General features: G+C 34.5%; 1 protein-coding gene across 4 annotated transcripts; it reads left to right on the top strand.

The window, feature by feature from the left end:
- Positions 1 to 27,827, top strand: FGF7 (fibroblast growth factor 7). 4 transcript variants are annotated; one of them, XM_014251373.2, is made up of 4 exons: positions 1 to 176; positions 1,092 to 1,286; positions 24,918 to 25,021; positions 25,389 to 27,827. In XM_014251373.2, exons 1-4 carry the CDS (start codon positions 137 to 139, stop codon positions 25,581 to 25,583), a joined length of 534 nt encoding a protein of 177 aa, XP_014106848.1. In that variant the 5' UTR covers positions 1 to 136; the 3' UTR covers positions 25,584 to 27,827. The 4 variants fall into 4 exon arrangements, with proteins under 4 accessions (XP_014106848.1, XP_005521575.1, XP_005521576.1 ...); XM_005521518.3 differs by having other exon boundaries at positions 3 to 176; positions 717 to 1,286; XM_005521519.3 differs by having other exon boundaries at positions 3 to 176; positions 702 to 1,286.
- The last annotated feature ends 119 nt before the right edge of the window (positions 27,828 to 27,946 follow it).

Genomic DNA, 27,946 nt, shown 5'->3' with positions numbered 1-27,946 from the left:
CGCATAAGCACATACACACCATCTCTCCAGCGTGTTGATTTATGGAAACAATTATAATTCTGGTGGAGTCTTTCTGAGCTGAGAAAGTTTGTAGCTACAGTAGAGTGTCTCATGTTGCAAAAAGGAGACAACAGAAATGGAGTACTTGGGTATCCAGCTCTTATCAACAGGAACAAGTAAGTTATCTGTCCTTTAAAAGATCATTCAACAGTTTCTACTAGCTAATAACTTATCTTTATTTCTATATGCTAGATGCTAAAAAAAGAATTAAGAAATATTTATAGAAATATATTGCTACTAATAATCTGAAAAGGGTAGGAATAAAAACACAGGGATAAAGCCATGAGGTCTGTTTTGAAACCTAAGGTAGAGAAAAGTTACATGATAGATTGTGCTAATAGTAAATGTATAGGCATGAAGTAATCAGGAGAATTTTATCATGCATGAGAGTTGAAATGAATCAATAGGAAATTTTTTGAAGGACTTATAACTGAAGAGAGAACTGTGTTTACAATCAGTGTAAATGTCTGGTTATGTAAAAAGTTGTATGAGCTATATCTATTGTATATGCATTAGCATATTTTTTAAAATGAGCTCAGCATGTCATGTATTTCTGTGTAGTACTTTTCATTAGCATAATGTATCCTTGCATGTTTGTAACAATTAAGCATAACGACTTACACATGCACCTTTTCTCACAGATCTTTTACTTTCAGTGCAAGCTGCAAATTCAAGTAGTAAAGAAGGTCACAACAACAAAGGTTTTTATAACTTGTGTCTTTAAAGGATATTCTGACTGAAGAGATATTTAAGAAGCTCTTCTATTTCGCCATTAACTATTAAGGAATAACGATCAGAATTCTAGAAGAGAGAGCAATCTCATTTAAATGAATCTGTAACTCATAAAGACAGAAGGCAGGTCGGTGACCTAAGAGCAACAGTCTACTTGAGATTTAATTTTCATTATGTTGTTCATGAACACCCAGAACACTGCACTATAATGCACAAATGGATACTGACATGGATCCTGCCAATTTTGCTCTACAGATCACACTTTTACATTATCTTTCTAATGGGCACTATATCTTTAGCTTGCAATGACATGACTCCAGAGCAAATGGCTACAAATGTGAACTGTTCCAGCCCTGAGCGACATACCAGAAGCTATGATTATATGGAAGGGGGGGATGTAAGAGTGAGAAGACTTTTCTGTCGAACTCAGTGGTATATGAGGATTGATAAGCGAGGGAAAGTGAAAGGGACAAGAGAAGCAAACAACAACTACAGTAAGTAATATTTTTGCTTTTCCTAAGTTTTTTGAAATTTACACATCATTGTTTCCTATTTCTTGATTTACCATAATCCCAAAAGAGCTTTGTATCGTGTACTGACCACTGTGTAAAACAAGTTTTCCAATTAATCATACAGCAGGACATTTGCTATTGATTTTGAAATGCGTCATTTTAAATACTACATTGTAGATTTGTTAATGTATTAGTTACAGCTGGGAACTATTAGCAAACAGAGAGCCTATTTTAACAAGTGAACTAAGGTTGTACGTACAAAAATGTATAACCACCAATCTCCTCATAAAATACTCCTGAAACATTAAACCACATTTATATAGTGCACGAACTATCTAAAAGTTTGGTGTGTTTGAGTTAACAATTAAAATATAGCAATACTAGAAAGTTTAATGGAAAGAATTATGTAAACTCTTGCAAAATCTTTCAGATAGTTTGCCAAGCCAGGAACAAAATCTATTATAGTTTCTGCAGTTCATTATTACAATGATCATGATGCTGAAAAAATATTCTCCCTCCTTTCTTCCAAAACCATGACTCATCTAGAGAGAAAATACATACAATATTTTATGAAGCTGTACCAAATACAAAGTCTGAGCTGGAAAAAGAATTGTTGTATTAATATGTATTTTTCACACAAATACCTATATAATCATTTACATTTGAAGACATCAATTTTTATAGGCACTATTTTTGCCCCTTTGTCTTTTTTGTTGTTACAAATGTATTGTCTATTTAGAGAAACACGACATCTGCTTGAAAAGATATTACTTTATTAAGATGCAACAGGAAAATACATAGGATTATACTGAATATTTCAAAACAAAATTAGAACTAAAAGGGGCCAGGGACATGCTGGTTTAGTGTTTAGAGACAAATAAAAGGACAAATATATTTCCAAGAATGCTGTTTAAAAAAGTTTTAATTTGTTGTATATAACAGTGTGCTTTTTATAACAGCAGCAGCAAAAGAAATCCATAAATCAAACTTCAAGAACTGTTAGTGTGTTTCAGCCTACAGCTGAAGCTGAGTGCTTGTTTTCTATCAGAGCAGCACTTTCGCGTGCTACACGACTGGCTAGTGGGCTTCATAATTTATTTCTTTACCTCTTGACTACATTAAGTGCTTGGCAACTTGTGTGGCTAAAACTGCATTGACTAACGTTACTGTTTCTTTTAAAATTTGTTTCCATATGTCTCCTTTCTTCCTACACTATTACATAGTGAATAACCATATTCCTCTGAAAGACAACACATGGCCAGCAGCCAACTAAATTATTTGGTCCATATTCAAGAAGACTCCCTTGGAGTTTCAGGAGGGCATTGCTACAATAGAGACCCATACGGCTAGTTTTGAACTGAAATGCTGTTCCCATAAAAATCACTGGAAAAATGTTACTGACTGTTGAAATTGATTTTTCTGAATTAATGCAGATAAGTGAATACTCACAGTAATCAATATTTTTTTTGTTATTATTTACAAACACATTATGACAGCATTTAGAGCTGAGAAATTAATTATACAGAATTGCTTTTTTAGTTCCATGATGCTTAAGTAAAATTTCATTAGCAATTTAGCATTATTTCAAATTCATTAAGAGGTTCTCAGTTCTTTGAAGGATGCCATTCTGCTTAAGCACAGTAATGACACCTTTAAACACTCTGTAGTCAGCCCATTAGAGAACACCACATCTTCTTGTGCCAATGATGCAGTCTCTTCAGTTTTCTGAACATTTCATGATAATTTAGTGATGATAACTCACTATTACAGATTACGGAAAGGCAAACTCAAGTCACTAAACCCTTACGTTTATACTGCAGTGGAAAAAATATAACAAAACAATCATTTTTCTGGTAAATGCAAAGAGTATGAGGATAAAAACCAAATGAAATTGTAGTGGTTATCCGGTAACTGATGTGCACTGTGATGAACTATCTTCAAATTGGCTGACATATGTAGAAGTTCCCACCATCTTAAGTCTAATATTCTAATTTATCTATTGTATCTTAAATAGTAACACTCAAATGCTTTTGTTGGACAAGTAGAATAAGCAAATATAGACAAAGAGGACTAGAAAAATGTGAACACTGATAATCTGGATTTTCTGAGAAAGTAAAGAAATTAGTATTGTAGAATTATTATAGGAACACTTGTTGTCATACCCTTTGTTCAACAAAAGATGTAAACAGCCTTTCTGAAAATATGCTTATAGCTCTCTACTAAAATCAATAACCATAAAGAAAATAATATGAGGGGGCAAAAAGCAAAGCAAACAAACAAAAAACCCAGAAAAAATAATGCTCACCTGGACTAGTACACCTTACCTAAGGGAAAAAAATTACCATTAAAAGTTTAAACAGGCTATTTTTATCCAGGTTCTCTGAAAAGCATAATTTTAAAACCATATAGAAGAAAAGGATGCATGTGTTCCAACATTCTTGTTCCATGATTTCCAGTTCTGAAAGTTAGTAAAAGGTAAATCAAACCTATTTCTTAGGATGGAATGCCAGAACTTCTACAGTCAAACTAATCAATGGACATTAAAAGTGTTGCTTGTCTCATTTTATCCTAATTTTCCACTTAATAAAGAAAAGGAATTCTTTTCCATTTTGAATTCACCAACTTGTGCTACTAAAATAAAATAAGAAAAAATCATATTTTTACTTGTCATAACTTAGCTTCATAAAGGAAGCTGCCCTGACAGTTTTGTAGATCAAATGAACTACTGTTTTTCAGCCCATGAGGTGTGAAGCATGAATATTGTGAAGAACAAACTTCACATTGAGAAAAGTCTGTAGAAGGATAACTTCATCACAACTTTGGCAAATGCCAAAATTCAGAGGTTCTCTTATCAGTTGGGACTGTAACAGTAAGAATGTCAAGATGGTGAGGAATTAGGGTCATGGTATTTCAAACTTCTCTAGTTACAGAATAAAAAAATATATACACACATATACTATGAAAGTAACAGCACAAATAGTGAAAGTGTTAATATTTCTAAGGTTTTTAACAGCCACTGTATTAAATGTGTACGGATTCAAATTTCATGACATAACTAAATGCTGAACCAATCCTCACTCATAAATTTTAAATAATCTGTATTTATCATTCAATTACTTAAAAAAAACATTAGAATCTAATTGCTTAATTAAAGAAATACGTGTCTGCTCTCTCAGTGCAAGCAAATTGCCAAATCCTGTTTACAACAGTGCTGACCCTGTTAGGTACCAAAGAACATGGTTCTGTGCACATTTCAGAAAGCAGTAGAGCCTTCTGGTGGACATAAAGGTGATAACTCAAGAGTGAACTAATCAAATCAGAGGACAGTGATCTCCACTAAGCAGGAGAAATCACTTTGCACCTGACAGCTTTGCTTTCAATCTGAAAACGAAATGGCAGAGTAAGAACTGAGAGTCATCCACAGAAAAACTAAAGCAAGAATTAGGCAGCAGCCTAGAGGTTAGGTCACCCAGAAAAAACTGTCATTGTTCATAAAAAAGTTTCTCTTTGACAAAAACTTACTATAACTTGCCGAAGCCCAAATCGTTTTAACAAAAAATAAATTCTGCATCTTGTAAAAGAAAATAATCTAAGTGGGCACACAAAACACACAGTTTGAATTCATGACTGTAACATGAGATAGACTGAACAGATTTTGGAGATAACAAGGCAATTTGCTAACTCTTAATCTTTGATAGAAAAATAAATCACTCCTTATCACTGTTTACTCCTTCCTTCATTTCAGTTTGTGCTTCAAAATTTTGCCAGATTTACTTAATTTTGTTCAGAAAAAAGGTAGCAAAAATCAGAGTTTGTTTTGACTCTACTCAAGCAGTTTTTTAACTAAGACTAGATGATGCTTTAGGACTTTCCATGCTCTGTTGCCTTTGGAATCTCATTTTAAAGACTTCAAAGGGTCTCTTAGTTACTAGAAAAGCCTTCCCGGAACCTGAATCCTAAGATGTCTGATCCTATCATATTCCATGTGTGCTCTAAACCCAGAAAGTGCCTATTTCCTCTTTTTTTTTTCAGTGGGTAAAGCCAACAAAAAATATGTAGAGATAGTAGTCTAGTGAGATCTTGATATGAAATGGCTGAAATCTTGATTACAATTTTATCTTGGAGAACTACTTCTATTTCGACTAAAATCCAGCAAGTCAAATTTTTCAGCAATATTAAATGAACTTCAACTCAGTTGTGCTCAAATGTAAACCCTAACTGCTGACAAAATACACTTTATACACATCTTAATGGTTAAATATTCCAACTTCCTTAGAAATCAGAATTACTTCCACTACCATTTTATATATGCTTCTTAGCATAAAACAAATGTATGTATGCTGTGTTACTGTATAAATTTTATTTCAGTTGCTTAAATACATATTACATAGAGAGCCAAGCAGAAAATCAGGTATTTCAAGGCAGGTATTGATGGATTAGATTCAGTTAAGGGTTATATGTGCTCCAGACAAACAGAAAGTCTGTCTCTGCAACTGCATTCTTCGTTTTTCAAGAGGTTGTTGGTTCAACCAACACTTTGGTGCCAGGAAAAGACAAACCTTCACTAACATGAAAGGGTTTCTGCATCACATTGGTACTCTGGTAATCTTTTCAATTATAACAAAAATATTTAATTCAAATGGAAATCTATGCATATTCTCTATAAACCTACCCCACAACACCAAGGATGACTTTCTCTCCCACAGTAATTAATGAAAACTAATACACCAGATTCCCCTGCTGCCTCTCCAGCTCTGTCTGGCACTGGGGTACCCTCAAGTGTCAGCCAACAGAAAGATCTATACCTATCCCTCAGCCTACACGGTATCACAAATCCTAGGTTTTCACATTCAACTGCTGATGAGTATGGGTTTTAGCAAAGATGCAGATAACAGAAGCAGCTGCGTTATACTTGTGTTAAAGCTTCCATTGACTTTTTTGGTGAGTGTAGTCTTTGGGGAGGTGAGAAGAAAGCAGGGTGTGAAGCCTTGAATGATTCCAGCAAGATTCTGCAGTCTCACGTATCAACATCCAGATCACTGCTCAACTGGCATAGCAATGGAGGGGTGCCACAAACACAATTAAAACTGTTAACAACTTCTGAATTTACCTCCTGAATCTTCACCACCTTGACTCTTCTTAGATAAGCTGAAAAATATGTGTAAAGACAGACAGTAGCAGTTTACACTCACTTTCTTCTCACTCTCATGAACAAAAATGATTGCATAAGCTCTGTGGGGGAGAAGTCAAATCTCTGGGCTCAGCTCCACAAGTTAACATACACCAACAGGGCCATACCTACCTGGGGGAGCTTCAAAACTGAGCTAACATCAGTCTGAGCAGTGAAAAAAATCTGAATCTATCAGCATTGTCCTTACTGATTCCTTTGACCTTGATACACCCTCCTAGTTCAGCTGTGACTCATCCGTTTTTCTGTCTCTCTCAATACTGAAATTTATCAGAAATGAGAAATAGTGCATTTTTATAGAATAATCCATCAAATTTAGCAACCAACTGCAGAAGCAATTACAGGATACATATAAAGATAAATTGTAGTTCCTTTTCCCCTACAGCTTTCCCTACCACATTGTTTACTATTTCTGAATCTTTAAAAAATTCAGTGTTGTATCATTAAGTATATTATTGCTCCATCCTGAAGAAAATGTGCTGAAGTGGCCCTGACCTGAGACTCAAGAGACTTGAGGCCAGTCCAAACTTGTAAGCAATTTGCTTACAGACTTTGGGAAAATTCTTCAGACTCTCTATGAAACACAATGATTCACCTCTCTGGAAAAAGCTTTAAAAAGTATTAGCAAAAAAACTTCCAAATAACAAAATAATTGTGTGTTAATATTATAAATATTAAATAATTTGATAATAGAACATTAATTGACTAATAGAAAATGAACTAGAAGTCCTGAAGTCAGTAGCTGGACAGAAGAACACAGAGCTCAGATGAATCTTAAAGAAGCAATTTCCATACCAGCAAATAGATTTTGGTATAAAATTTAATTCCTTATACAGTCAGTCTTGTAAAACAAAGCCTAAATCCAGATATTCCCCTACACAGTTCCAAACTTTCTGTATTGTTTGAGTATCTGAAAGTGATTGTTTCAGATTTCTAGGATCTTGGAATACAGAACTGAGTTGACTTTCCATCTTCCTTAAAGCTTAGGAAGACCAAGACATCCTAAACCATATAATTACACTGTTCCACACTACAGGATCTATCAACTACCAGTATACTTTGGAACACATTTCTCATCAAAACAGAGTAAGTTTAGGCAAATGTAGGCTGTTACTCTTCATGGGTGGCACACTGCTTTCGTTGCATAATTGACTGTCTATGACTATATTTGGCAACTGTATTTCAATTGTCTTGTTTGACCTTTGACATTATTTTTAATTCTGGATATGAAAGAAAGATCAAGTTAACCTTCTGGTGTATGCAATTTAGAAACATTATTAATAAAAAGTTAATAGTGAAAATTTTTATGGCAGTAACATAATAGAGGTTAACAATCATAGCACTGAATTGTCACACTTTAAAACTTTCATAACACATGACATAATTTATTCAAATGGAAAAAATTCTTTGTAACAATTGGCGTTGAAAAGTTAGAAGTGGATACTCAAGATGTGGCCCACAACTTCATGAAAACACACCAAAGAAGCAATAAAAATACCAATGCAATCAATAGGCTCTTTTGACTATTATTTAGCTTTTAAAACAAAGACAAAGCAGGATGAAGTTATTAAAGGGTCTAGATACTCTGTTCAAAACACTGAAATCTTCCTTCTGTGTCCAGTTTTTCAAAATTAAGCTCAGTCAGAATACAGATAGATCAACTCAAAACTATAAATGAAAACAGCAAACATGACCATTTCATGGCATTAATAACCACAGTGACTTCAACAGTGATCAAAACACACCACTCATCTCCATCTCTTCAATAATGACACTTTTTCAATACTCCCATAACTTGGGGGATTTGTGTTTGTTTTTTTTAAGGTGTTTCCTAGCATTAGTACTTCCATTTTTGGTAAACTGGCTTGCTTCCTTTTAAATGTGTCAACAGACACTGGGAGGTGCTATAGACTATAAAAAGAAGGTGATCAGACTTGTCCTTGGCTATTTTGATACCTTGAAATTTCAATATTTGTCTAACTAGAAGGTAATGCATTACAAAGCAGAAAAAATAGCCCCAACTAAAAGTTAAAAAGAACCATATTTTCCTTAATAACCTGTGCTAATTTTGATATGTTTTGTTATGACCTTTAAATGTCACATGGGATTTCATATCTCAATCAAAAGTAAATGTTTACAGAAAAAAAAAATAGATAACTTTATGATTGTTAAACACAGAAATTCTTTTAGATGAACATACATATTATCTAGAGCTGAAAAACAGTACAGGGTAAAAATAACCACAATCAACATCAAATTTGGAAAAGGCTGTATGTGAAACCATGCTGCAGTCCTGAGCTGCTCAGGTGAACTGGTGCCGTTGTTCAGTGTCTGTTTCTGTGCACAGCTGGAATGCTTGGCAAACGTGGAGTTTTACATGCCAGGTGTGTGGAAATGCTCACTGCAAAAGCTTGATGGCTTCTTGTATAACACATTCACAACATTATATGGTGATGGTAGACTTGCCCTTTGAGTCTACATGAACTCCAAGGGTGGCAATGTTCAGGCTCTCTAGCTAGTCACCAAGCAGATGGATTTGGGAGAAAACGATCTAGTCAAGGGAAAAAGGCAGCAAAAAGTGGAGTGATTCCATCCAGTGTTTGTGTAGCTCCTTGTGAAAACAAGAGCTGCACTCCCTGACAGAAACTCTGAAGTAAACCAGAAAGGATAACTGAATCCTGAAGAGTGCAGTCAGTACTAAACACAATAGGAAACTGCAACTTTCACCAGCTCTCAAAAGCAACTTCAACTCCACCATGCTAATTTATTTCCTTTGGAATAGCCCAGGCAGCTTGGAGACTGCACATAATGTGCAAGATGATACACAGAAATCCAAGCAGTTTTGAGTGCTTATTAGTGACACTTTACAAGGATTTAGGGAACTAGCTATGTAAATCCAGCACTGAGTGATTCAAATAATGAAACTTGCTTGATAGAGTTGCCTTACAACAAGAGAGATTTATTTTGTGGGAAAGGCCAGCACAAGATCTCCCTCAGCAGCAGCCCTTTATGTTTGCTTGTGGGAAACCTGCACCTGAGAAGTCCTGAAGCCATCTCAGCCATGTCGCTTCCCAATGCTACAGCAGAATACTACCTTTACGTAAGGACAGGGACAAATACCTGTGCTCAAAGTGAGATTCATCCCAACTGAATTCCGCACACGGCAGTAGTGCCTGCATTAGTTCAGCACTATCTTAGCAATACCATACTGGAACACAGCACAAAAAGAAATCTCTGCCATGTACAAAGCACATCTCTGACCACATCTGAACCGCAAATGTGACAGACAGCACTCTGCCTACAAACATTGCTACTGATCGAAAGCAAAATTGTGTACAAGTACTTTCAAACTAACTGGTGACAAAAAGCCACTCTTCCCATTTAAATAAGCTTCACTCCTCTAACCAAACTTCTTACGTTTTTTTACTGAGCATGGAGATTCTGCTCAGTATTTCCAACAAAGACTGGAAACCAAAACCAAATAAAAAGGTACATAATTCCCAGGGCAAGCAAGCACTGTAAAACACTGCATACCAGTCAGACAAAAGAAAGAAACTTCTTTAAGCCCAAATTATGATTCCAAAAAGACAATTCATCCACCCAGGAAATAAAATACCACCTACCACATCAGGTAAGGGACAACATATGACCTATGGAGAAAACCCTAGCAGGAAATGGATGGAGAGTCTCTTCCCTGTAAGGAATCCTCCTCTCCTAACTACTGGCCAGCTACAAGGGCTTGGATCTGCCCTTCTTCTTCTCATTAGTATGTAATCAGGTATACAGGTACTTTGAGTCTCTTGCTCTGTTTTGCCTCCTGACAGCCCATGAGTACTGGCACTGTTTCACAGAGTTGAGCATTCTCTCTGAACATTTGCTTCAGCAGCCAGGGAAGTTTTCTTATTGAGGCTGTGAAAGACAGTCTGGTATGTTCTCCTACCTTACTAATGGTGCAACAGCAACATATTTGGGTGAATTTGTGTTGGACTTTGTAGTGGGTATTTATTAGTTCAAAGGAAATCAAATGTTACCTCAATTTTGAGAGTAGTCTAAGGAGAGTCTGCTCAAATTATAAAGTAAATGGCAAGAGTCCTAGGCCATTTATACTTGTCCCTTTAAATGCCTTTTTAGTTGAGCAATGAAAATAACACAGCTATTAATAAAACTAAGCTTTTAGATTATTATACACCAATTTCAATCAAAATGTTTATATTAGGAAACTGGCACTCACCCTCCTTTACCAAATATCAAACTAAAATTACTTAGCATGCCTTCATTTCTGATTGCACCCTTATGTGACTTGGGAAATTCAGTCTATATTACTGAAGAGAACTATCATGCAACTAAACTAAAGAAAAAAAAAATTACCACATCTTTCTAGGAAACTATTACCACATATTTCGCAGAAATCATGCTCTGTTGATTTTTTAGCTAAGTAATCCAGTGTTTTGAATTTGAATTCCTCTAATTTAGTCATAGTCTTCTAGGACATTCTGATGAAAACTTCTGAAATGGCACTTTCATCCAGAGGGAATACCAGAAGAAAACCAGTCTATACCAAAACCATAAAACTATCATTAGACCAAAAGCAGAATTTTTCAAATTATTCATAACATCTAAGGTAAACCCCCTCTAATTTAGTTTGGTGATGAACAGCCTAATTCTGATCTAGGGAGATGATTTAAGAGAAACTGATGAGTAACAATGGCTATATCATTTAAGCAGAAAATGATCTAGTAATAAAATATATACTTACCATAATTATAGTGAGAAATTCTTGGAGAATTATTCAGAACTGTTCAACATTTGAAATGGAATACACTCCTATGTTTGTAAAAACAAGACTTTTCATCTTAGATAACAAAATAGTCCATAAACACAAATAGGTATCTTCACACTGTCCTTTTTACATAGGATTTGTAGACAACCCAGAGACAGTTCTCTAATAGGGCTAACAAGTACTCAAGGGACACTTCAAGTTACCTTAAAAAAGGGCAATAGTTAAGCCTAGACCCCACAACATATATATGGTGCTTACATTTCTACATCTCTTTAGGTGGTACCTACAAAAATATGCAAGTTGCCACTGTTAGGTAACTGTGTGAGACAAAAATAACAAAACCTGTGTTTTCCGACTTTGTCCTAATCATTTGTAAGTGATAATCTTGTATACATTAGATACAGATATTTTTCTCCTGCTAGGGTTCAATTAAAATCATGACTGCCATTACAATTTTTTTTTTCCTTTTTTCCTCTTTACATCGCTGTTCACCGTTTTCTGTCTGTGATACAATTTTGTTTAGGGTATCCTTATTCATCTATGAGAAAATTGAATAAATATTAGTTTTCTACAAATTATTTTCACAATGGATTACCCAGATTCCAAAATTAGAATGCAGGTGATCACCTCTTTTAAGGAGATGTAGGAAAATGAAGAATATTTCTGTCTGTATACAGCACTGTAAATATTGAAGATTTTGGATCACAATTTATTATATTGTCTTGTTCATACTTCAACAATGCAGTTCTGGGTGTTTTTAGATGAACTGAGCTTAGAAAGGACAATTGTTTGTTATAGTGCTTGTTTCCTGAGTTTACCCTCCGACACCAGACCCGTTACAGCAGGATGGTTCCTTTGTTTTCCTCTTAAGAGCTATGTGGCAGCTGCACCCCAAACTAGCCTCTGTCACTGGATTCCTAAAGAATTCTACACACATCATCTCTTGTAATCACATGTGCTGCAATCTATATCACAGGTGGTATTGTACAAAAAAGTTGGATTTGAGCCCTGTCAGACTGTGCCATATTTGTTTCATTAACATCGATTTCTATGTGAAAAAAAAACAATTCCCTCTCTGTGTGCATGGTATTTGATTGAAATAAATTCTCAGCAACACAGAGATGTAATCAACATAAGAAAGTAATTGCCAAGAAGTACAGCATTAGCTCTTTCCAACAAAAAGTCAAAATATGGCTTTTCTATTCATACTGACAGGGATGAACTATGGAAAACTATCACTGATGGTCAAAATAGTTACTGTTGAAACTAAAGAATATTGCACAGCTGTGGAGGAGTTAAGTTACTGACTAGTGGAAAAGCTATCTAACCCTGTGATTCATTAGGAAAAGTTTGCTCAAGAGTTGAAAGACCCATATTAGGAAAGACACAAATACATGCCATTTGTAAAAGTCTGGCTCTACTGAAATCAGTAAAAGTTTTGTTACTGATTCCTATCCATGGCTGAGGAGCTTATTTAAAAATATGGCAAATAATAACTATTGCCTTTGCAAATCCATGTGCTTTTACTTTAAGATACCATTTCATAACACTGGTAATAAATACTGGGCATAAAGAAAAATGAAATTCCTGTTCCACTATTAATCTCTTCCTCACTTTCAAGTCAGAATGACTTCTCTATCTTACCAATATCTATGTAGGAGTAATATAACAATAATATATCAGAATACACCCAATTTAGGATATTCAACTCAAAAAAGTTAGCTATCACTTTTCAAATACATGTGCAAATTTGTATTTATATATGAAAAATATAACTGGAAGTTTATTCTAGGTTTTTCTGACCTATATTAAAACCACAGATTCATATTTTTTATACTGACTAAAAACTGATAGCGTTATTTATAGTGCATATATGTTCAATAGTAGAAGTAGAATCTCCTTTTGTAATTTTTCCTACCATAGAACATTTGCATTTACATATGAATCAAGAATATATTGATACTCGTGGGGGAATTAAGGTGGTGCAAAAAGACGAAGTTAAGAACAGCAGAATTACTTGGTTTCATTTTGTGTGGTAAGAAACAGTCATCATCTCAGTAAACTTGGGTAGCATTTTCCCAGCTCTTAGCTGCAATACAGCTGAAGTCACAGATATTCTATGCAAAGACAGAAAAGGTTTCTTCACCACTTTAAGTGCTTGGAATAGCCATAATTGTTTCAGTCAGAGCAAAAAGCATAGCAAATCCTTTACTAAGAACAGGTTTTCTTTATACATTTTAGAACATAACACTACGGGCAAGCCCTGTGCTCTTTTAAATGTACACCCTTCACGGCAGTTCAAAAATTTCCTGCTAAGTTCAATGTTATGGAGCCACTATTCTTTTATGTTGCAAACATTAGGAGAGAATACTACCATAAGGAGTAGAAATTATTATAAATACAATGCAGACTCAAAAAAGGCTGTCAAACTGAGTCTGCCAATCACAGAATTATGCAAGCTTAATGCAAATCCACCACAAAATAAAAATATAAGAGCTGCAAACCCTTTATTTTCACATGCAGAGTCTGCTACCCAGTCCAGATTTTTATAATAAAACCCCACTAACCATTACCTGAGTCATCTAACTTTATAAACCTATGGAAGAAATCTCATTTCACTCTGCTTCCTTAAAATGAATATTTTATTCTTCCTTGCTTGAACAAGGTCCTTGTTCAAGCCCATTACTGAAATGAATGTTTTCAAGTATCTACAACTCACAGACCAGCTGCTTCCCAGATTTTAAAGGGGTCCACATATTCTGCTACAGGTTGATTATGTAGTACTTCTATGGAGCTCATCAAAATTTCATGACACTACCACATATAAGAAAAAAGCAGAAAAAATTGAAAAGTGGAACATTCTCAAAGGTCCCCGACTGAAGCTGTTCTCTAATGCTTGAGTGGTATGAAATTTGCCATTTGTTTCATGGTCAAGAGAAAAGTATGTCTTTACACTTATGCCAATGCACTGCACTGCTGTCTATCAAACAGGTTGGTTGATTATTGTCAGAGATGGAAATTTGGAATTCTACCAATATAACAATATGGATGCCAGAATGGATCTGAATTTAAGTTATTAAATCCTTTAACAGATTGGTCACAAATATCTTTATTATAAACAGTCACTGTATAGTGATACAGCAGTACCTGTGCCCTTCGAAAGCCAAGAAAACGAAGTACTTCAGTTTACAGGCACAGGAGAGCACACATCCTTCCTTAGGCAGCTCAGGGCCACAAGAAAATTTCCTTAGTTAAAAGGAAAAGTGAAGGCAAGGCAAAGGCAAAGGCAAAGGCAAAGGCAAAGGCAAAGGCAAAGGCAAAGGCAAAGGCAAAGGCAAAGGCAAAGGCAAAGGCAAAGGCAAAGGCAAAGGCAAAGGCAAAGGCAAAGGCAAAGGCAAAGGCAAAGGCAAAGGCAAAGGCAGTGAAGCGGTTTATACCATATTTTACCTACTCCTCAGATTAATGGAGAGAATACTTTGTGTAGGGTTCTTGGGGATAACACAGAGGAACAGTGGGTAAGAAAACAAGGCAGCTTTCTAACTTCATAGTTGGTTCCCTCTAAATATCTTTAGCTAATATAAACTGATAATTGAATTAAAATAAATATAACTGTGTTGATTCACACATGGGGATATAAAAATTAGAACAAAAGCAATGGGAAACTGGATTGTGTAGAACCAACAATATACTAAAAAAGTGTTAATTAAAGTTAATTAAAACATTTAAAGAAATATAATATAATTTGCCTAATCCTATGCTCTATTGATTGTTCCGTACTTATTACTTAGTCCATTACTTTTTCACATTACTATGACTGATAACTTTTCATAATGTAACATCATACTATTCTATCACGACACACTGGAATGTGAGTTCTGGAGCTCTGATTTCTACTTTCAGGGTAACAAGTAACTGCCACTGAAAAGTGAGGCCACTACTCCTATTTAATGCAAAAAAAGCAAAGCACAGAAAGGCTGTGGACTCCAGAAAATAGAAAATGTTTACATTATTCTAGTTGGAAGAGTTTTCTCACTGACTTCCTGATATTACGCACATGGACAAAGAGTGTGCATGGATATTGTTATCACCAGATTCAAGATGGTTAATACCCGATTTCCTCTACATCCTGGCATTTGCATTCAAAACTGAAAGGAAGTCCAGATTTTCCAACTGGTCAATTGAGCTAAATTTAAAAAGGCAGATTAAAAATCACATAAATAAATACAGAACAAAAGAGAAGTATGGCTGCAGGTCTTAGTCTATTTGATCTGGTAATAGCAACAGGTCCTGTAGCAGGGGAACAATTTTCTCTGCTGATGCTGATGCTGATGCTGCTGTTTTCCTCAGATTTGGTATAGAATTGTAAAGACAGATAACAACTGAAGAGAACCACTGGATGACATTTACAAATATCTGGTCATGTAAACACAGGTTTCAAAGTGCTGCCTGTGTGTAATGGCAAATACCCTACTGATATCCCTATAGTCAGGCTTCCAGTCAGGCTTAAATTTTAGCCTGGTAAAAACAGTATGTAATTAGAAGGAAATGAATTACTTTAGAAGGAATGACCAAGCTATTTGAAAAAACAACAATGGTAGGATAATTGACGCACATTTTGATCCATGTACTGAGTAAGATAGGAGAAACATCTGCTACAAAATCCTAATGTATTTATCAGAACTTAAATAGATTATTAGATTGGTTTCGATTTTTAGGGTGGTTTTAATTTTCACTTTCTATTAGTTTATAATTTAGTCTCTGGTCTTACACAGATTTTGAAAGTTCAACTAAATCTAAATTATTTGTCAGCAGCAAACCAGAACAATTTGAGAGGCCATACATATAAATATATGTCCAATAGTGTTTTGAAGGCAAGAGTGAGCCAGCTGGTTTCTATCAATTCCCACTCTGTGAGACAGCAAGGGGTTAGTAAGACTTTCTTAGCAGCTTCTTGCATTTTGTTCCTTGGAAGGAATTATGTAGTGCCTGCTCGTGTTCTTCTAGGCATTGTAATTGATATATTCAGATATCCAGCTTCAGCTGTTCCTGCACAAAATAGCAGATTTGATCTGGAAATTGAACTAAAATCTCTTCAGTTGGGTAGTGCTTGCCCTGCATTTTACATAACTACTGAGAGTGGGAAAAGATGTCTCTCTTCAATAGGGATTGCAGTGTTTATGACTGAAATGAGCTTTTAACTATGTGAAACAAAATTTTACTGTGTCTAAAGTTTCAAACCATTTAAAACTCTTTGCTTCTATGCCACAAGCACCTAAGGATACCTTCAAGCTCTGCAGCCACCTTCATTCTCATGCAACCATTTTCTGAATTTTCCTTATTTTAAGTGATTTGGGTTATTACCTACTTCTGGGACCATTTTCACTGTTAGAATGTGTTGTACTATATATATGTAACTGATAACACATTGCAGAATGTCATTATGATCAATCTATGGGTGTTTAATATTTACTTTTAGTGATTTGTCTCAATGATAATTTTAAGTTATCCTCAAAGAACGCAGGACGGCAGTTCTTAGATTCAGTTTGTACCCAGAATATGGCTCTGCTCCTCTTGTCAAGCCTGTTTCTGGAATCAGAAAAACTGCCACAGGAACAGCTGGAGACAGGACAATACACAGAACAAAACAGCAAGGCCCTGAGCTCAGGGAGTATTTCATACAAAAAGAGCAGAGTCTATGTTGGATTTATTTTTGTCCCATTTAGCTGAATAAATCCAGTACCTCTTGCCACATTATACTGAGGCTGATTTTGCAACTGCCTGCAGCCAGTTCATACAGGTGATACAGAGGAAATGCACCTGGATTTAATGTTCCTCAATTCAGAGAATTAAATACTTGTACACGGGAAAGGAACGTTAACACACATTCCTTTGTTCTTAGAACAACAGAAAAAAATGTCTTCCACAGAAATGACATGACTAATTTTATGTCACCTGTGATCACTAACTCAGGAAAGGGGAAAGGAGCAAACACAGCTCCTTACCAGAGGAAAACAAAACGTAGCATAGCAACAAAAATTTTTAAAAAAAGACAAAGTAATCTATTTAAATACTTTTGCCTTATGGAAGAATTTGAAAAACAGGAGGCTGTGGTCTTATGTGGAATTTTCCAAGTTCAGATAATCAAAATAGCTGTAGACACTGAAACTGAATTTGGGAAATTTTGCAGCTATAGTTGGATATATCTTATTTTGCTGTGAAAAGCTAAAAAACGCCATTTTACATTTACTTTTGGTATTTTGAGGCTACATTCTGGAAGTCTGCAAAGCTAGAAAACATCTTTTATTCTAGTAAAATTGGCATGAAATATTTAAATACTAGAAATAAATAGCCTTCATCTGAGCTGTAGGGAAAGCATTTGCTGTACAAGTTCAGCTCTAAACTATTAAATCATTAATTTTATTACTGCTTGGAAACAATTACATTTTGTAAACAGTCATTCCACTCTTTTTTTCCATTTTTCATATCAGTAAATTATTAATGCTGTAATAAGAGAGCACTTTTTCAGACTGAGGATTAAGACTTGGATTTTACATGACACTATTAATTCTAAAAAATAATATTATTCTTCATTATAACCATATGTTTAGCTTCAGGGCAATTTTTATTGGAGGGAAATGTAGTTTCCTGTAAAAATGAGAAATGACTACATGCTGTCTAAGAGGCTGATCAAGAAAATATTTATATAAAGCAGTGGAGATCAGCAAACTACAGGCTTCTAATAAGTTTAATGAGACATTCCCAAGAGAAAAACTGCCTGGGGCAGCATGTTATTCAGTTGTTACTATGTACTGCTATTCACAAATCACACCTCTAAATTGAAAAGCTCCATAACTTTGCAATCTACTTCAGTGAAAAATGTCACACCCTTCAGTTCTGAAGATCAAATCAAGAGAAATATTGGAAATTGAGTGGTCTGAATAGCTAATGTTCAAAAGAGACATACATAGAAGGCTGCAATTTAGTCAGAACATTCTACACCAATTCTTACTATGTCACAATTTTCAATGAAGAATGAAGCATTTGATTTTAAAAATTATCTCTTATCTCACCAAAATTAACACAGAATTAATACAAAACTGAGGCAAAACAGGTTGTACAATAAGGAAAAATACTTGAAAATTTTAAGGTATTTCTCTTTAGCAATCATTAATTGCAATAGGGTCACTGAAATTCTCACTACAGTAATTAGGGGAGGTAAACTTTACAATCAGTGTTATAAACTGATGAGCACTGCTTTATAGTTACTAATTCACTTTGAAAAATGACTAAAAGTCATTATGGATTTTAGTATTTATTATAATAGTAAAAGTATTATGGATTTTAATGTTTCCCACTGCAGGGATGGGTTAAATTTAAAGTAAAAAGGGCAGTGTATTTCCAAACATCAGTCTGGGAGTTCAAACCACACTCTTCACTTCACACTATAGGATCAGCCATACATGGTTGGAAGGGCAGATTACACATTCGATGATGCATAAGAAACTGTGTAAATACTTTGAACAATGCAGACTTAAGCGTGGAACTTGGCTTACCCCTTCCTTTTCTGTCATAAAGGTAAACATCCACAAGTCCAAGTACACATGCAAAGAACAGATCTTGTAAGTAAAATAACAGCATTTCTAAACAATCATTTTAGTTCCCTTTTCTATTTTCCCTCATATATTTGGAGCTTATCTTGCCTTTTTTATACTGTTTTTACAGAGTTATCAAGTGAGCAGTTTCTTTCATAAACCTTGACATGGCTCATCTTCCATAACTAACTTACCTGTCAGCTGTTGAGTATCACCAGGACAATGGTTTATGATAAAGTTACTGCATCTAGCAATTCATATATCAATTAGTTTGTATGACTGGAAAACAGTGGAGAAATTTATGGATAAGGTAATGTCAAAAAAAGAAAAATTTAAATGAAAATCTAATGGACTATAAAAGATATTTTAATGGACTTCTGTTTAGTACTTAGTTGATTTTATTACAGTATGCCTCCTGGTTTTGTGTCCAATGAATTAGAAAAGGGTAATTAAACATCAGCTACTTATGCTTAATCGAATGTTCTGTACATGGACAAAATCTTGTAAGCAAATTTTGCTTCTTGAGAATGCTGAACAGTGTGCTGCATCAAGTCCTCCAGGAATACCTCTCCATCGTTAATCACGTTTCCGCACACAACTACAATTTTTCCTGCTTGGAAATTACACACAGGACAAACCCAGGGATTTTGAGTGCTTTGAGTATTTCTCCATGATATCCAGATGTCTGGCACCTCACTGAAGCAGTAGCTTCAACTGTTCTAAAAATCCTCAACAGGTCCATTATTTCTGTGGAGATCATTTTTACAGCCATATTCATATTTGAAGTGCTTCAGAGAGTCTACACATGCACAGCAAATGCATGCACAGATACAGAAAGAAGCCCCTGAAGAACTTTTTTGGCCTTCTATGCTGTAAACAACAACATATATGTGTTTATAACATAAATCAAAATTCTGAGTATCCCAAGGAGAAGACAGAAGAAAGTAATAGCGAATGTATGTACCAATTTTTTTTTCTGTTAATTAATTGTTCATTAAAATCATATCCACAGAAAGAAAATTCCTGGGGTGGAGAAATTCCATGCTTTGAAAGGCATTATAAATATACCTGTACATTTATTTCTACTTAAAAAGCTTATGAAGAGGAGTTCTAGGACAAACCATCTAGGAAACTCCTTCATTCTTTTGCTAAGGAAAGTACTCAATACCAATGCAAATTCTACTTTCTATGAATTTTAGTTTAATACTAGGGAAAGGTGAAAATTAAGTCATATTACAAAATATCTTAAATCAATACCTTTATTTGCAATATTTTTTTTATTGTTAGTTTTTATATTTGAGAGAAAACGAGCACACAAATTGTTTTACCTAAAAATTAACTTCAAGATGCATCCATTTAAAAATATTAAGACTCGAAATAACTTAAACTGCACAAATACTTTGAAATGTAGACACTGTATTTAAAAAAAAAAAAATAGAAAAATATTTCCTGAAACAAATGACATTCAGAACTGTAAATAAAAGTATTCATTTCACTGATAAGACTTTTTTTTTTCTGGAAAAACATTTAAGTGTAATTCATCAGCTAATGAATGTATTTACTGTGCTGGCTTACCAAATGCACACACATACCAATAACATTAAGAAAGTTTTCCAAGACTGACCATCATGAATAGTATTTTCTGGCTTTAAGAGGCACAAACATTAACTTATTAAGTGCCAGAACAAAAGAACAAATTACATAATATATCATTAAACAGTGTCTTCTAAGCAAAGGAGACAATTTTCCTTGGCCTTGAATCATTTGCAAAGGTAATTTGAATTCATACGTATGTGCTCCAAATTCAATTAATGAGAAACACAAGTTAGTGAAATTTAGAACTTATATTTTGTTTTGACTCATTTTCCATCCAAGTCTTTTCTGCTCCTCTGTCTCTATTTAAGATTTCACATACTTTAAAGACAATTCTGCTGAGGAAAGTGTGTTTCACAAACACATTCCTCACAAGTGCTGAACTGTTAGTGCCAGCCTCCCTACTCCTAAAAATCAGCAACAGACTGCCTTTTTTCAACTTCACTGCATAGAGAGACACAAGAAAGAAAGTGCTGTACACATCATATGTGCTCTCACAACACATGTATCTGGCAGAACAGAAAAGTACCGGGATGAAATTGCTGTCAGCTTTCTGAAAAATGTAACGCATGTCAAAATGTCTCTTTGAATCAATGTCTACAGAAACTGTGCCTCTGGCAAGCTGAGGAGCAGCGACCAGCAACCTTATGTGATAGACAGAGGGGATACCTGCAACATATGAACTGTCTGGAAATAGAGCCAGCTGATGAGGGACTGAACACAATGTGTGCTTCACAGAATCCTCCTGAACAATCCTGGCACACTGGGGCAGTTCCCTGGCATGTGAAAAGAGATCTCCTTCTGTGGTTCTGCTGCCCTTCCGCTTCCAAAAGCCTGCCAGGGTTTATACCTGCCCGTGGGATCTTCAGGCACGAGCAGCACTTACTGGTTTCCTTACAGCTCTCAGGAGCCAGAGCTGCAATTGCTCTTTCAGCCTCTTAGCTGATAAATGATTAAAGAGAAATGCCCTGATTTTGCTAAATCACAACGCTCTTGCTACTTAGTTAGAGACAAGATACTGTTAACTAAGGATATTATGGGCAAGCACAAAGAAACTGCCTATTCAACTATGCCTACATACTGATGGAAAATAATATAGTCTGCAAACGGATGGTGTAGCAATAAAAGCAGATTTGTTTTAACAAATACAACATCAGTGTGCTGTAAAAGCAAAAAGAAATCTAAAAAATAAAAGGAAGATGAAAATTTTCATTTGAAAATATTAATCAAATCAGAAAAAACACTTAATATCAGGTGATAAAAAAAATTATCAAGTAACACTTGCCAGGAACAAATAATTTTAAGTGACAATGTTCCATTTTATATCAATGATATAATTAAATGTCCATTTTTCTACCCAGATTTCCAGCCTGAGGTACTGTCCTGTCATTCAGGCTACAGTTATGGAATAATTCTAGACATAAAAGTGTCTGGTTTTGAGCAACTGTCGTCCTAGACCAGAATGCCAGGAACCTCACCTCATTTATGACACAAATTTTCTCCAAAACATGATACTTCACACACTAAAACTGTTGTGTCAATCTAAAAGCTTGTTTTGTTTCTTTTCTACTTTTTTTTTTTTTCCTCTACTGCATATCAACTGTGTTTTATTTAATTTGCAGCAACGGGTTCCAAAGACTGCTGCCACCATCCATAAGCATCTTTCCTGAAGAGAAACTATAGCTCATCTCTGCTGAGTGTATTTTACATACACCAGAGGAATTTCAGCTCTGCAGGAAACTTCATTCACTCCAGGAATTTTAAGCTACATTTGATACACTGACCATATAACCATATAAAATTGTTTGGAATTTCATGCTGATTTTATAGAAAGTACAGTTGTTTTCAATTTTGGATGCCCATCTCTAGGTTGTTTTGTTTTTTTTTCTTTTCCTGGCTTCAATCTGATTTCTTTCCCAGTTACTTAGTGGTATATTCAAATCTTCTCTTAAATCTCTTCAAAACTTCTCTGGGGATGCTTTAGATAAAGCAACAGAAGAACATAGTTTACATTTTAATTTTTAAATCAGGTATACTTGAGACCTTTTTGAAGCTTAGCCTTCTGAATTTTTCCTCATCAACATCTTATTAATTTAAGCATGCCTTTAAAGTAATTTTGGTTATTAGAATATGAAAAGAGTATCTCAATTAAACAATCTATGTATAAGAATTTTCTCTTTCCCGTCCTAGCTTGGTGACTTTTTTCTTTTCATGAATAGATATTGAAAGGATTAAACCCCTTTACTTCAAAAGGAAGCATGCAAGAATAGACCTGCTCATTTAAGACAAGGAAAGATATTGATGTCTCAACTGTGAATAAAGTAGAAAAATAAGTACCCCAAACCAAAATAAAGTAACTCCAACAAGTTAGTATGAATGTCACAATCTACTTCAAGAAAAAAGAAAACACTAAAAAACTAATGTAAAAATTGTAACAGTAATAATATTGCTTTGGACAAAACCTTTTGGCATTTCCTTTTTTAAAGTAGTAAGATTTCTCACTACTGTAACTTCAGCCAACATCAGCTTACTCAAGGAAATCTCAATTTCTATTAGCACGAATTCTTTCAAAAAGCAATTTTGAATCTTTCATTTTTTAAAACTCTGTATAAATAGAAAACTCAAACATAGGTTTTTTTAAAAAACTCTCCTTAATTGCCAGCAGAGGCAAAAGAACAAATGGATATAAGCTGTCACTGAAGAAATGCAGATTGCAAATTACTACGAAGTCTCAAGCCATTAAAATAAATCAAACTCTGGAACAGCCTTCGGCAGAAACACTGGGGGCAAAGAAATAACAACTCCAATTTAGTATTGGCAAAGTTTATGAAAAGAGAATTATCTGATGCAATTCCCAGGCTAGCAGAGCAGTGGACTTGATGACCCAGAGATCCCTTCCACTGTTATGTTCTTTGTTGGGCTAAATGCAGATGTTCATCTGTTTTTTAGCCTCACTGTGGTTTTTCTAAAGTGAAATTTAAATGAAAGTTAACATAATTTTTGTAAGTTTCGGTTACAAATTGCCCTTTGTTAGAACTATTGCTAAGCCTGCAGCAGTGTGGAACTTGTCAAAGAATTCTAAAAGCTTTACTTAAAAAAAAGCTGGCTTAGCATTATAGGGGAGTAGAGAAGAATAAATGCTCTGATTTCAATGCCCAGCACTGCATACACCATGAGAAGAAGGAACTGATCTGCTAAAGAAAATAGGAAGAAAACAATATCCATATGTGCTAGGACTGATACATCAGTATTATGAAGGAGAAAAGCAAAACAGAATACAAAAGAAAGAAAAGGACAAGAGGATATAAAAAAGTATAGGGAAGGAGAAATATCACAGATATTCAGTGTCTTTCTTAAAAACTTAACTAACGAAAACCTATTACCATGTGGCTGTGAAAAGTAAATGCCAACTTGAATGGGAAAAAAAGGAAATGTTTTGTTAAAGAGGAAATTCAGGTGATAATCTAACGCATGCCTCTCTCCCACCTCCCTCACTTGTCTCCCCCATGCTAAGCTCTTGTGATTTGCCTCGAGTTGGCTGACTTTGAAAGACCCCGTTTTGGAGAAGGAGTCACAGCGCAGTTGCTACGGCAGAGTTCTGCCAGTGGCTCAATATTGAAAGAAATAGCTCAAACTCAGATGTATAACTCTAAACTATTGCTTAAGATAACATTAATAATATTTAAGCTTGAAAACAACCTGATGTTCCTTAATAACTTACATAATCCCCCTGCCTTCATTTTTTTTTAATTAAGAATATTTTTTATGCTGCAGGTAACTTGAATGTATCACAGGGACTACAGAAACTACTGCTGCTATGTACTGTGAGATGAAAATAAAGCAGCTTATAGAAAACAACACTAAATGTTTTCTGGTTTTGAAGAAATAAGCTTTCAGGCCAGCCTTTAATGATTTTCAAATACACGTATCTTTACAGCTCCAATCAGTCATAAAAGCACACAAAGGTCAAGCAAATACTTTATCTTATTTAAGATACTGTGGTCTGTTTTGTATCACTCTCAAGTTCTAAGGTTTACACTCTTTCAAGGGGATGATACTGCTACACAAGACTTCAAAATAAAGGCTTTACACAAATTCTGTGAACCTTAAAGGCTAACTACATATTCCAAATGAAACCCTGCTCCTGATAAATTCTAAGCTACACTGATTCTCTAAAAATAGAGAAATTACTTATACTGACATCACAACTTCAGTATATACTTAAAAATTACCATCACACAATTTTAAAGCGGCTCTATGCAGACATGATCACACAGAGGGAATTTTTCAAGTCTAGCCTTTCTTCACATGAATACACATAATTTTTCTTTTTTCCATAAATGATTGCTGCAGATTTTCAACAAACATGGAAATACTACAGAATATTAGTTCAACTAAACCTTCTAAGTTATCTGGAGAACAACCAACCATTTTACAGCCCTTACTGTGTACCTTTGCAGGTATTCTAGAAATCCGAACGGTGGCAGTTGGAATAGTGGCAATCAAAGGAGTGGAAAGTGAATACTTTCTGGCAATGAACAAGTCAGGACGACTCTATGGAAAGGTAAGGATGCAAATTTCTCTTATGTGTACATCCCTACAATCTTAGAGGTATTTTGAGATGTAGCATTTCTACAGTTTTTTATAAAACAGATTCCTAACTAAGTAAAATGCATTTTGGACTTATCCCATGCACCTCATATTAGACTTTTATGTCCATCTAAAATTCAATTATTAGGTCGTATATATGTCTTCAAAATGGAATAGAAAAAGCTACAATATTCAATACTCAGAATTCAGAAGTCAAATTTATTTATTAAAATATTCATAATAAGCAGGGTCTGTAATGCATATTCTTCTTCCAGCTTCCCTAATCCAAATATTTAAAAAGACACTTGTATTTACCTTATTTTATTATTTACTCTCAACAGAAAGTATGCAATGAGGACTGCAACTTCATTGAACTGATTGAAGAAAACCATTATAATACATATGCTTCTGCAAAATGGACACACAAAGGAAAGGAGATGTTTGTTACACTAAACCACAAAGGGGTTCCAATGAAAGGTAAAAAAACAAAGAAAGAACACAGAGCATCCCACTTTCTTCCTCTGGCAATATCCTAATCACAAATGATCTATAAAGAACTAGTTCCAGCAGGAAGATTAATTTTAAGAAGACTGACAAGATACCAAAAGAGGCTGGAATACTACTGAGAAACTGAACAAGCTGGACTTGCGCATTTATGTTTATTTTTAAGAGACTACATGAAAAAGATTTGAAAATATACACAAAACCAGATTTACTAACTAAAAGTTGTAAAAAATTCTAAAGAGTTGTACAATCATTATCTTAGTCATTGTAACTGGGTAGTTTCTTAAATTAATTTACCCTGAAGAAAAAGTCATTACTTGATTATCTGATAATATTTTATTTAAAAAACTATCTGCTTCTTAAATATGGCTGCTATAATAATAATGAGCAGATGATAATGTTGTGTAAAATATGTCAGACTTTAAGGCTGCTGGAATGAGTTGTCAGATTATCAAGTCAATAGAAATGTGGAGGCTGAGCAGTATTTTAAATACTTCCCCCAAGAAACTGATATCCTATACATAAACTATATGATCAAAAAATATAATCTTGTAAATGTTTATTGTTGTATTCAGATAAGAGAGTTAGTTTGGAAAAATTAAGTTTACTCTAACACAAAATGTTCCTATCTATTAATGAAACAAATACCTAATGCTGCTCTAAAAGATGTTTCAAATAGTGTATGTAAAATAAAAATAGGAATAAATAATGTACTTCATCTCACTTTTCACAAATTAACATTTTATATAACAATGGAGCAAAAATTCAGACATATTAAGGTTTTTTATGCAACATATCCTATCTTTTGTATAATTCCTGTTAGGGCATACAGCTTTCAATATTGTTTTTCCATTCTTATACATGCTTTTTCTGTTGTTACAGCATTAAACTTTATTTTAAGTTGTATTTGAACTTTATTGTTTTAAGTTATTTAAATGTTATTTATAAAAAAGATACTTATTAAGCTGCATCTGTTTCATATGCTTTTAATTCTAAAGGAATAACAAAATGGTCTGGCTGAGATGCATGAATTTTTTTCTGTGACCAGACACAAAGCCTAGTACACAACCCTCCTGCCAACATACATTGGATGGCAGACAAAAATGACAGCCTGCAGCAAATCACACAATGGACATCTCAAAAGAAACAATGCAAAAATTTGAAAAATCTATGCCACATACTCTTGGTAATTGAATTACTGGCATGCTCAAAGTTATGCCAGGTAAAAGAAGGTTACAGTTCCAGCAGGCATTGGAAATATTCCTCAGATGAACCTCCACTCACAGATATAGAAATACGTGCAAGCATGCGGGACTAGTTTGAAACTACAGCTCAAGTCACTGTGACCTGATGAAGAAAAGATATCCTAATTTTCTAGCTATGAAAGTGCTCAACTAAGCCCTACCTGACTTATGCATTATATCATTTAACTCAGTTTTCCTACACTTTTTCTTGGGTTTGTGATAATTGCACTTAAAGATCACCAAAAAACTAGCTTAAGCAGCTGACATGACAGGGATAGAGTCAAGTTAATTAAAAATGGTCTTAAATGCTCTGCATTGAATAACAAGTGTCTAGAGTTAACCACTTTTTCCTACATGAAAATTCCTCATTTTAAGAGCACTCTTAGAAAATGGCAAGTTTCCTTTGACAAATATTTATTTTTTTAAAAAATCTTGTTTAACAAATAGTGCCACTTGAAAATCAATTATGATATTAGCAAGTCAAAAATCAAAGAAGATATAAACAGATCCATGCAAAAAAAATTGTCAGTACAACTCTATCAGTAAACCTTCACTGTGCTTTCGCTAGTTTATCACTTGTTCACTGAACACAACAGACTGTGCTACAAAAGAAGCTTTTTTGCTGGTACCTCTCTGCACTACTTCTGTGAATATTTAAACAGGGAAACAGAGTTCACACTTATGATCAACATTAACATACTAGAAGTTCTATATCTAAACTAGGTTAGTGGAAGCTTTGAAATAAAAATGAAAATAAAAACTCCATTAGGATTGTTTGTGTTTAAAAGCTTTACAGAAGTTTTAATTAATATGTATGTGTGCATGTTAATATATAAATATATATGTAAAAAATCTTACAACCAAATCTTACAAAGGCTCTTTGAATCAAACTTCTGATTATGTAATTCAAGAATATAAAAATACAGTCAAAAAAATCCTGAATCCAAATTACTGCTAAATGCTTTATATAATGAATCACTATGTTATCACCATTTTCAGGTAAGCCAAGGCTGCTTTATGTTTTACAGCTTTCATAATTGAAATGTGTTCTGTGAGTGAATTGTTCCCAGAAAGACACCTGACTGAAAATGCTGCAATTTGTCAGTACCACACTCATAGTCCTTACAACTGAGCAATTTTCAATGTATCTT

Source organism: Pseudopodoces humilis, chromosome 16 (assembly GCF_049639895.1).
Source record: "Pseudopodoces humilis isolate 2021_Gansu_Grassland_sample_001 chromosome 16, ASM4963989v1, whole genome shotgun sequence".
Classification (NCBI taxonomy): Eukaryota; Metazoa; Chordata; class Aves; order Passeriformes; family Paridae; genus Pseudopodoces; species Pseudopodoces humilis.
Note: the sequence above shows the minus strand (reverse complement) of the source record. Positions and strands in the feature narration are given on the sequence as shown.